The sequence below is a fragment of the Pseudonaja textilis genome, chromosome 2 (assembly GCF_049901715.1).
Source record: "Pseudonaja textilis isolate UNSWEBS1 chromosome 2, rPseTex1.2, whole genome shotgun sequence".
Classification (NCBI taxonomy): Eukaryota; Metazoa; Chordata; class Lepidosauria; order Squamata; family Elapidae; genus Pseudonaja; species Pseudonaja textilis.
Genome location: NC_141991.1, coordinates 57,019,306 through 57,031,545, shown reverse-complemented (window position 1 = coordinate 57,031,545; position 12,240 = coordinate 57,019,306). Strand labels below are relative to the sequence as shown.

General features: G+C 41.2%; 1 protein-coding gene and 1 long non-coding RNA gene across 5 annotated transcripts in view; one reads left to right on the top strand and one right to left on the bottom strand.

The window, feature by feature from the left end:
- Positions 1 to 12,240, bottom strand: part of PFKFB4 (6-phosphofructo-2-kinase/fructose-2,6-biphosphatase 4) — an 81,384-nt gene that overhangs the window by 33,741 nt on the left and 35,403 nt on the right. For 2 of the 4 annotated variants that reach the window (XM_026724684.2, XM_026724691.2), the window contains exon 1: positions 4,914 to 5,177. The exons of the other annotated variants lie outside the window; for them this stretch is intronic. In XM_026724684.2, coding sequence (XP_026580469.1) covers positions 4,914 to 5,016 — 103 coding nt within the window. In that variant the 5' untranslated portion in view covers positions 5,017 to 5,177. Of the gene's footprint in view, positions 1 to 4,913; positions 5,178 to 12,240 lie in introns of those variants that run through there. 4 annotated transcript variants of the gene reach the window in all.
- The window catches only part of LOC148126860 (uncharacterized), a 39,296-nt gene continuing 32,256 nt past the window's right edge, over positions 5,201 to 12,240 (top strand). The window contains exon 1 of the long non-coding RNA XR_015741652.1: positions 5,201 to 5,452. This is a non-coding gene — a long non-coding RNA (uncharacterized LOC148126860). The remainder of the gene's footprint in view (positions 5,453 to 12,240) is intronic.

The following is a 12,240-nucleotide window of genomic DNA, read 5'->3' as shown; positions in this document are numbered from 1 at the left end:
GGATAATTTTCCCTATTCAGCTTCAACAAGCAACAATTACTGTTGTGATTTAATTATTTGTATTGTGTTTCGATTTTTTCTTGCCTCATGGTTTCTTTTTCTATTTGGGGAGGGGGTCTTCCTTCATTGCTTTAATACTATCTGGCACTATCCTTTTGGGGTATACTTCCAAGAGGCAAGATGCAAGCTTGGCACTGATTTTTTTTTACTGCCTTTTTGGGGGGCATGTGACCTTTCCTTAAATCTAGGTGATTTCCTTAGGGTATCTTATGAGGTGAGACCAACTGGTATTTTTAAGTGTTCAAATGGATCTAAGGATTGCTTCTCCTGGGTGTGCTCTTTCAGAGAGGCTTAAATGACCTCTCTGCTAAAGGGTTTCACTTTATGAGCAAGGTGCTCTGGCACTCTGCCTGATTTGTAACTCCAGCTTGCAGGTATTTTTAATCTAATGATTGGTATTTAGGGCAGCTTTTTGCAAGCAAAGAAACTTTTTCTATTTTTGTACAGGTAATCCTTGACTTACAACAGTTCATCTAGTAATGTAACCATTCAAAGTTACAATGGCACTGAAAAAAGTGACTTAAGACCATTTTTTACACTTATGACTGTTGCAGCACCCCATTGTCATGAGAGGTCAGGTGAGGAGAAGCGCCCCTTGACATGAGTGATGTCGAATTGGCCACGCCCAGCCCTCTGCTGCTCTCCCCATAGCTCCTCGTAGCTGCCCAGGCCTCGGCCTGCCCTCTCCGGGGCTCCCCAGGCCTTGGAAACTGGCAAAAACACTTGCTAAGCAACTGGCCATTAAGCGAGGACGTGTTCATTAAGCTAGGACCACTTGCATTTGGTTTGCCAGTCACCTGGCCACCTCTCCAGAGCTCCCCAGACCTTGGAAACTGGCAAAAACACTTGCTAAGCAACTGGCCATTGAGCGAGGACCTGGTCATTAAGCAAGACTACTTGCATTTGGTTTGCCAGTTACATGGCAACCTGCCCACGCCTACCCGTCACATAATCACCTAGCCACACCCACCCATCACATGACCACCTAGCCACTCCGTCAGCAAGCCACTCCCACCTCAGTCACATGACCAAGCCACACCCACAAATTAGGCCACCCCCACAGAACTGGTTGTTAAGAAATTTGAATCCCACCCCTGCTTGAGCCAGTGAGAAACAAACCCCTGGCAGTCAGCAGAACTAGCCCAGAATATTGCATTCTAACCTCCATGCCATGTTTAAAACTCAAAGGAGCTTCTTTATTTTCCTCAACATTAAGATCTGCAGGCAGGATCTCCTTAGCAGTGAAGGTTGAGAGATATGCTTGTAGGCGGCCATGGTCACGCCAGACTTGGAAACACCCTTTTCTTCAAGGCCTGGCTTTTAGAACTGAGCCAAGATCTGGATTTTTATCCTGCCATACAGATTTGTTGCACCTAGTGTCTCTTGTAAAAATCTGTATCTCTGTTTATAATAAATATTGTTTACTTTTATTCATGTTATGCCTTAGGTACTTTTTGAATTTATACCTTGACATGTTAGAACAATCAGCAGGCAAAAGTAGCCCATGTTGAACAGTATAGCACAGTCAAACATCAGGAATTAACTACAGGAAACATTTATGATATTTTATAATATGTCATAAAATGCTTTATGGTAATTTTATGTCATAAAATGTTTTATAAAAATTGCCAATTTTAAGTACTATGGATCCTGGATTTTGAATGTATTCTGTAAGTTAGCCCATAACCTTGGTTGAAAAAAATTTGCTGTATAATGCACCATTTTACCCAGTTGAAGTTTACAGACATAGGCATTTTAATGAGTTGTATTGTATTTTGTATTTGATGTTTTTAAATGTTTAATAAAGGTTTTTTTTAAAAAATAATAATTTTCAATTACTTTTAAAGATTAATATGCATCTATGTTGCTTATATTGTATATACATTTATTGCATGTAAAACAGATGCCACAGCAGCATACATAAATAGGTCAAGTCGTCATACAAGATACATTCAGCTCATCTATCTAAACTCCTTCTTCCTCCAGAGCAACTAAAAGGAAATTTCAACTTTTATTCCTGCCTTAATTTTTAACAACTGCCAAATGATTGAATCTCTATGGAGATTCTCAATCATCCAGATCATGGTTGTCCCAAAGGTGCTTTTCAAAAGGCAACTGAACTTTCCCGATCATTCAACCAAAACTGAATGGCCTTTGGGATATCAAATGATTGATTTTCTAAATTTTTTTACAGATTAATAAATTCTGGATCATTTTGTCCCACATTGGAAAGTTAGCATTACGATTTGTTCAAAGCAATCCAACATCAAATAAAGCATTATAAATTTAATCATGATTAAATATTCTGTACAAATAAAATATTAAGTTAAGGTCTATCAAAAATATGTGGTCGACTTACTATTCATCTATCTACACTTCATGCCTACACTGGTTATTTCTCTAATGCAGGGGTTCCCTGCATTAGGGAGTACAAGATGATATTCCAGGGGGTGCAAAAACTTGGGTTTAGAAGTTTCAAAATTATAGTGTATATGCATAATTATATGCATATAATTATTTACTTTTGTAAGGGGTACAAGAATATATCAGAAGCGTTCTAAGAGTGTGGGGTATAAAAAAGGTTGGGAATCTATGCTCTAATGATAAACTCTAGTTTGTTCCTATCTCACAAAACTATAGTTTAAAGTCCAAATAACATTCAGAGTTATAGCTAAGTACCAGGAAATATTAATTCAAATCATTTATAAGTATCACTGCTCCTAACTCAATGCATAGTAAAAAAATCATGAAAAAATAATTAATGTTAATTTCTATTTGTGATTTTTTTTTGGGGGGGGGGGGAATGGCATTATGAAACTAAAGATGCTCTATAATTGCTAGCTAACAGAACATTTTCTAAATGGAGGGCAATTCAACGCTACAGATTCCCATGGCTACACAAACACAGTATGCATAATATTTCACCTTTGGATGCCACGTAGCTTTTATATCCTGAATGAGGTAACTATGGGGCAACACAGGCATCTTCCTACTGGTAAACAATTCTACGGAAAAAATAGTAATTTTTCTTTAGGGTATATTTCAATATTCAGGGTCTGATACAGTACAAAATTCAAAGCAGAAAGCTGCTCATGGATTTATTCTTTTTACAAAGAAGAACTACCAAGCCAAAACTCAAAAACCCAAGCAGCTGCATGCATAGCCATTCACACATAAACTCGCTCTGCACAAAACAACCACATTTATTTTTGACACATGGTGACATCTTTTTATCAGCACACAACTTCATTGAAATATGCCTTCAGGTATTGATTCAACCAGCTCCATCCTATATTGACAACTTAGATGCAAATGGAAACACTACCTTTTATACAGCATTCAAAGGCATATTTCCTACATATTAAAGTGTACATATTCAGCTGCTAAAGCTCTTAACTGAGACACTGTTCCCGCTCAACTCTGTATATTTCTTCCAGCTCTTCCTACTGCATGGATATAGAACAGTAGACCCAAAGCCAACTTTTCCCTTCTTTGGGATTATAGTCCATATAAGGTCCCCATATCTTCTTTATGATCTTTCTTAGGCATGCAGAACCTTCATTCTGCCATCAAAAAGATTTATCTTGCTAATACAAATCACACCTGTAAAAGACAGTCTAAAACACATTCAATCTTTGGCTTCCCAATGGAGATGTTGATTATGGTTATCCAATGAGTGTCACATCTTCAGATGATCTTTCAGATGTCCATCTTTTCCTGTTTTTAAGTGAATGAATCTCATAATCTATTTGAACAAACAAGCAGCTCACTCTACAACTTTGTTTCTCTTCTACCTTTTAACTTATATAATTAAAAATGCACTGTTTCTCTCTTTCTGCTCAATATTTTCTAGAAGCATCTTTACCAATGCTATCCTATTCCATGCACATTCAAAACCACATTCTACTTAGTTCTATCTGACTTACAAACCTGGTCAATATGCAAAGGTTAGCAGTATTAAGTACAAATCCAGGTAAATTGTTCTCAACCTCAGAAATCACACAAGCTCATTTTGTAAGTTTCCCAAAATCTTTACTTGAACTCTCATAAATTCAGTTCGGTAAAGGTTTCACTATTATTTAATATTAATAATACATTTCACCATGGGCGGCAATATAAATCAAATAAATAAATAATTTGTCATCCAATAAACTGTGTGCATTAGCAAATGAATCACTAAATGAATGGTGGTTATACTGGTAATTTTGATATAAAACCACTGTTAGAAATTATTGACATATCAACATACATCTTGTTACCCACGTGGGTTTTTTATTATCATTATTATTTCACTGGGAAGATATAATGGGTGTGAGAAAACGTGCATGTACTGTACTGCAGCAGTGGCTAAGTACAGAAGGAAAGAGCTGGAAATTCATTAACATCATTGCAATCGATGGTTGCGATGCCAAGAAACCACCTGTGGTTCTTTTCAAATTGGCTTTTGCAACTCTTTGGTACTGCGCAATGGCATTTTGAAGGTGCCACGCATACCATGCCATACCTGAGCTATTCCCGTAACTAGCAGGTGCTGCAAAATGATTAGGCCAAGCAAAACGGGCACTTCATTCCTCTGAAGCTGTCTCCTTTCCGAACCCAACCGGAACTCTCCGTGTCTTACAAAGAGGCTTTGACAGCAAGGAGGAAAGCAACTCCCTCAATCAGTAGGGGCATCCAACGCTAAACCGGCATGTCTTTCTTAAGGGGGGGTGGGTGGAGGGAAAGGACCGCCAGGCCTCCGCTTCCAAGTCCTGCTTCCACATACTTCACCCAACACCCGCACCGGGGTGCTGCAACTCCAGCGCCCTAACTCTCTCCATTTCAGCCCACCGATCTTCGACCACGCCACTCACCGCCGCGTTGCGCGCTATGTTTCGCCGGAAGCCCGTTGCTGTAGGGCACCCAGATCTTCTGCAGGGGGTTTTGCGTGAGCTCTCGAGCCGGCGAAGACGCCATTCTCGCCTACGGGGCCGGAGCTCTGCTGCAGCCCCGTCTGCTACGACAGCAAACCGCGAACGTCCAAGAAGACGCGCCTCGGCCAACCAGCCGGCTTGTGCCCGCTCTCCCTCGGCGACGGGCAGGGGCTGGCGAGGCCACCGCGGGGGCGGGGTCTGCAGCCAAGCGCCGCCTCCTCAGGCCAACGCGGAGAACAGGTTGCAGAGCTCGAGGCTGACGCGGACTCGGCCTGGCCCGCCCTCTGCGCGCTTCGCGGAGACAAAGGAGAGCCGTGGAAGTGGCGTGAGCGGGACAGGCAGGGGAAACGGGCTTTGTTTGCCCCGTCAGATGAGGTAGCCAAATGAAGTGCTTCAGATGCAAGTTTCTGTTTTATGAAAGCAGAGATGCCATCCACAACCTTACTCCGAAGTCCAGGTGTTTTAACTCAATTGTGCAGGTAAGAGCGGATCAAAAGGAGTAACCTCTCATCTTAAAAACTAACTATGTCATGCGGTTTCCTAAACTACAGCCCATCTAAGTGTCCCTTAAGATTTAAAAAAAGGGATTCAAATATTTTTCATAAAAAACAAGAGCAAATGTCAGCCTTGATGATTCATCTGAAAACCCTTTTAGATGCCTAAGACTGCAGCCCTAATGGATTAGGTTCCTGTTATTTCTTTTTCATTCTCTAAGACAAGATTTTCATGGTTTCTGGATGCATTTAGTGTAATATGCATTTCTGATTGAAAATGAAACATGGAGAAATTCATTTTATTAACCCAAGAATTCTGGGAGCTGTAGTTTTGAGAGAAGCCAAGAAATGTATTTGATAGGTTTGGCAACAAACCAGAAGCGCCCATTAGCACTATTAGCATTATTAAACCACTTCAAATCCAAGACATTCCATTAAAATACAATATATACATAATCCCAGCAAGAGGCAGCATCATTTAGATTTTGAAAAAGCTAAGCAGGATCAGTCCTCATTAGTACTTAGGTGACAGATGATCAAAAAGTCCCCAAGGTTATCAGCTTATCTTGCAAGAGATACTTTCATGTTGGTTTCTTATACCGTATTTTTATTAGACTGTTAGCACAATTTGCCAACCCAAGGTTAGCTATTCCATGATTTGCTGAAACCACCTGCCAACACACATAACACATAAGGCATAATGCACAACACAGTGAACCACAAACTACCAATAACACATTATTCAATGACATAATGTTAAAGATTTGCTTTAGACCCTTTGTATTAATGCTCAAACACCAGATTCTAACATAAAATAACATTTTAAAGATATATCAAGTTTTTCTTCTGAGATACAGAAATTATGGAACCAGAGTTCATGAGAAGACCAGTAACCACAGACCAAGTAATTACATTTTTCATGTTCAGAATGTATACTATATTGGAAGAAGAAAAATCCATGATACTGATTGTAATTCAGCAACTCTGGTAAGACTGTTTTAATTCCTATTTGGCTTTTTTCAAAACTCCCCCTTTTCTCATCTGATGATCCTTGTTTCATCTCTATCAAGGCAGAATTCACACTATTGAAATTTTTCAGCATGACTAGCAAAACATGCAAAGAATTTCAGGATGAAGAAAAGAAAGAAGAGGGTTGGGTAAAAACCATACATCTTTCGTTTTTCTTCTCAAGATAGAGTGAGATACCAGGATAGAGGGATTTTAACCCAGCTGTTTGCTCTGATCCTGATTTAGATGAAGAAGGGTTGCACATCCACATTCTCAGTAAAGAATCCCTCAAGTTGAGCTAAACTTGTAGTAAATTTTAGCAGCAACATGGAAATAGTATATAATTGTTTTCTTTCCAAGTTTCTTCTTAAACTTCCCAGGCTAGCCCAGAACCGTAGGGTTCTTGGTAGATTCCCATGCAAATGATTTTCAGGATCAGCAAAGGGCAAATACAGGCTAGAAACTACAGTGGTACACCATTTATTTATTTATTTTTATTTTTTTACTTTATTTATTGTATCCTTCTATTATTATTTTTACAAGTAACTCAAGGTGGCAAACATATACAACACATCTTCCTCTTCATATTTTTTCAACAACAACCCTTGAGGTGGGTTGGGTTGAGCAAGAGTAACTGGCCCAAAGTCACCCAGGTGGCTTTCATGGCTAAGGCAGACTTGAACTCACAGTATCAAGCTTTCTAGCCTGGTGCTTTAATTACTAGATCAAACTAGCTCTCTCTCTGCCATAATGTATACTAACCCTATCCACTCCCACCTCTGTATGAATATAATTGAACAGAAATAAGTTTAAAATATAACTTTTTTATAAACAAAACCGAGAATTTGCCATGCTAGTAGGAAGACAGATTCTTCCCCAAACAGGAAAATGAGAGGAGGATTTAATGTTGAAAAAGAGCAAATGGACAGGAAGCTATATCTGCTAACATTGACAGTATTGAAAGCTTTGAATATAATTTTAGTTGTCACCATCCAATTTGGGAAGACATCTCTGCTGCTTGAATTGTTCAACTTACAGCAATCATTTTATAATACCAAAATGGAGTTTCTCTCCCTTTATTTACTTTCCTTTATAATATCTTTCCTTATTCCATACTTTCCTGGAATAGTATTCCTTACCCATCCCCATCCTAGTTTTTGTATATTTGTTCATTTTCTTCTAATGGGATACATAGACACATGCAAACATACAACACATGTTTTTGTGTGGCAAAATAGTTAATATATCCAGATGGGGATCAATAAATGCAATAACATATACCAGGCAATTTAATAATTGTTATATTATTATTTCTGGCTCTAGCATGTTTAGAAGTATGGCTTCTTAGGTCTACAAGATGAGGGGCACAGGTATTATACAAGTGTTTGGGATGCATTTTTAATTCTTTCCTGCCTGCTCTTTCTCCTAGCAAAGAACTGTGTAAAAAACTGCTCTAAACTGCCCAGAGTTAGTGCCCAGGATACAAATACTGCAAAACTCAATGAAATACAATAAATAATGTTTTCTGGTAGCATCACAGAGTTGGAAGGGGCCATCAAGTCCAATTGCCTATGCAAACCCACAGTAAACAGTATGAATAAATGACTAGGCAAAGTGATAAATTAAATCTCACTACAAACACATTAATCTTATCATCTCATAAAACCAATGGATCTATTACATTCATATATCCTGAGTTATCATCATTTTACTTTTCCAATCATAATAAATTTGAGAGCTGGAGAGGGGACCATTTAAACAATTTTTACTGTTTTAAATCAAAATCTAGTGTTGTGATGACTAATTCACAATTTTCCAAAAAATAATACCAAACATTCAAAAGATGAACAGATAAAAACAGGATTTATATTACCTACAGTGGGTTAAGTGATAAAATCACTTCTTTACTTAGAAGTATATCTTCCTATTTAAAGCATTTACAGAATTTAAAAAAATTAAGTTATAACAAATTTGCACAGTAACTTGTTAAAACAAATATATTGTCAAATATTATTAAATGTTTAAAATGAATAATTTTGTGTACATTCACTGTTTTATTCTATTAATCATATTCTATCATAATGTAATTTTAAGTGAACTTTTTAAATGAAACATGCTAAACATCATTTTGTGATTAATGTCAGAAATCAGAAGTCTGGATACAATAAATAATTTTTCTTGTATCTGATATTAATGATCTCTTCCTTATCAGCTGCTCTTACCTTCTCTAGAAACAGGGTGTTGGTACTTACCTGACACACCCGTTCTCCTTGAGCTGCGAAGAGCATCCAGTAGTGTGGGGGGGGTGCTTCAGTCTCTGCTTATCTAGGCTGGGCTTAATTTGCGGAACGCTCCTCCTCCTCCATGGCACTCCTCCCCAGTCTTCCCCAGTTTTGGCGAAGATGAGAGAAACCAACTCCCTTGCCCTTAATACTGTAAAAATTTGTTGGCCGAAACAGGATCCCACCAGACGGAAAAGGGTGGGGCTGGATGCTCTTCGCAGTTCAAAGAGAACGGGCGTGTCAGGTAAGTACCAACGCCCTTTCTCCCACGAGCTGCTCAGAGCGTCCAGTAGTGGGACATACCAAAGCTTGGCCTGTCCTACGGGTGGGACTCCGTCTGTCTTGGGATCCCCTCCTGGTCCCTGTGGACCCGTTGCAGAACCCTTCTGCCAAAGAAGCCCTCAGCTGATGCAAACACATCTATTTTATAATGCCTAATGAAAGGCGATGGAGAGGCCCAGGCTGCGGCACGACAGATATCAGTGATTGGTGTCCGCGTGGCCCATGCTGCCGATGTTGCGGCGCTCCTTGTTGAATGAGCTGTTCTGCCCCTGGGCACCTGAAGTGCTTGAGTCTGATACGTTTTCGCTATTGCGGCCTATAGCCAAGGGCCTATTGTGGAGGATGAGACCTTGCATTCCTGATTGTTCGGCTGAAAAGACACAAAGCCTCAATTTTTCTAAAAGAGGCTGTGCGGTGAATATATATTCGTAACGCTCGCCTCATGTCCAGCCGATGCCATTGTCGTTCCAGCCCTTGGGATGGCCTGGGACAAAAATTAGGAAGTATCAGTTCTTGTGCCCTGTGAAAGGCTGAATTAACTTTGGGTATGAACATAGGATCGGGACGAAGGACGCCCCTGTCGGAATGGAAGATGCAAAGATCTTGTCTGATCGACAAGGCTGCCAGTTCCGAAATATGATGAGCGGAAGTGATCGCTACAAGAAAAACTACTTTATACATCAGAAATTGGAGACTTGACAATTGCAAAGGTTCGAAAGGGCACTTAGTGCAAGAAGGACCTTGTTAAGGTCCCAAGTGGGATAACAGTGAACCGTTGGCAGGCATAAGTTCGTGGCTCCTCGAAGGAAACACTGTATGCGTGGATGATGGGAAAGAGATAGGAGACCTTCATAAGTGACGACTGACGCCAAGGCCGCCACTTGTCTTTTCAACATATTAGGTGATAATCCCCTGTCAAGCCCCTCTTGTAAGAACTCTAGGATCTGAGCCACAGATGGAGAAATGGGATCGATTTGAGACTTGGTACACCATTTGCAGAAACTGGACCACATGGCATTGTAGATGCGAGTTGTTGAGGGGCGTCTGGCAGCTTGGATGGTGGTGAGAACTCTGTTGGAAAACTTTTTGCTCTTCAGACAACTCCACTCAACCTCCAGATGGTCAGGTGCAATCATTGAGGGTCCAGATGTTGAAGGGGTCCTTGGGTTAACAAGACCCTGTCTGGAGGAATTCTCCATGGTGGTGATACAGATAGACTGCGGAGGTCTGCAAACCACAACCGTCTGGGCCAGTAGGGAGCTACCAGAAGCAGTTCGGCCCTCTCGTCGAGCAGTTTCTGGATGACCTTCGGGATCAGTGGAAGTGGTGGGAATGCGTACAGAAGCCCCAGGGGCCAACGGCAATGGAGCGCATTGAAATTCTCCGCTCCTTGCGAGTGGTATCTGGAAAGAAATCTTGGGAGTTGAGCATTGAGGGAGGAAGCGAACAAGTCTACTACTGGCTGCCCAAATGTCCTGACTGCCTCTTGAAAGAGGGTAGGATGGAGGCACCACTCTGATGGATCTATCATGGCTCTGCTTAGCCCATCTGCCTGTGTATTCGCCAGTCCTGAAATGTGTTCTGCTCTGATGGAAATCAGGTTGCTCTCTGCCCAATGACACAAACGTTCCGCTTCTCCCATGAGGTGTTTCGACTGAGTTCCCCCCGTTTATGTGAGCTTTCGCGGTTACATTGTCGGTCAATATTAATATGTGTTGGTTGTGTACCTGTGGAAGGAAGCTGCAGAGAACCAGGTGTACTGCTCGAAGCTCCAGCCAGTTTATGCTGCACGATCGTTCTATGGAGAGCCAGCGGTCTTGGGCTGTGAGCGATTGAAAGTGAGCTCCCCATCCAATCAGGTTGGCATCGGTCGTGATGGTAAGTCTGCGGGGCTCTTTGAATAGGCAACCTTTGTTTATGGCTGGTCTGGTCCACCAGAGGAGATTATGAGGACCTGTGATGGAACTTTGACCTTGTATTTGGAGTTGCTTCAGCCGGATCGCTGGTATGGGAACAGGAACCACTGGAGGGATGTACTGTGGAGCCGGGCCCAAGGAATAATAGATATACATGAGATCATCTTGCCTAACAATTTTGATAGATCAGCTAGGGACACCCTCCTATGAACCCTGACCTCCTTAGCTAATTGATGAATGCTGTTTTGTCTATCTGGTGACAGGAAAACTTTGCCTTCCACTGTATCTATGACTGCCCCCAGATGGATTAATCGAGTCAAAGTTGTTAAATGACTCTTTTCCCAATTGATTTGAGAACCTGTGTAGTTGTAGGGAGTGTAATGTGGTCTGAGTATCTATGACTGATTGATGAACAGAAGATGACAAAATTAAGATATCATCGAGGTAACACTGCAGTCGTATGGGGACACCCCGGAGATGAGCAGCGAGGGCTGCGAGAACCTTTGTGAAGGTCCTGGGGGCAGAGGCTAGTCCGAAGGGAAGAGCCACATATTCAAAATGGAGATTATTATAACAGAATCATAAAAATTTATAGTGGGAAGGCTGAATTGGAATATGTAAGTACGCCTCCATCAGATCTATAGATGTAAGGACGTCACCTTTTCTGATACCAAGCAAGATAGATTGTAGAGTGTGCATTTTAAATTTGCGATATACTAAAAATTGATTAAGGCATTTCAAATCCAAGATTGCTCTCCACCTCCCTGAAATTTTGGGAACAATGAAAAAATGTGAATAGAAACCTCGCCCTCGTTGGTCGGTAGATACTGGTTGGATGGCTCGTATGTCCAGTAGGTGCTGAATAGCTGTTTCCATAAGATTTCATTTAACCAGATCTCTGGAAAGAGGGCACAACATAAAGAAGTCTGGGGGAGCGGATTGAAATTCCAGCGCGAGGCCGAATCTGATCATGTCTCTGACCCAGGAATCAGACATTGAGGAGTCCCATTGGTCTGCGAATAATTTAAGGTAGCCACCAATGGGAGCCGGGTCCATGGGGTTATCTTGGACGGTGAAAAAATCTATTTCCCGCTCTTTGTAAGGATTTCTTGGGTTGGCCACCCCTTCTGTTCCTATCCCCAAAGTCTGACCTCTCTGGCTGTTGCCCTGGTCGGAAAGGTGGGGGTCTCTGGTATCTGGTTGAGAATGGTCCCTGATAAAAGGGCCAAAAGGATCCCCTCCGAAAGGACTGAGGGTTTCTAGGGTCTGACTCCCAAAAAAGGAG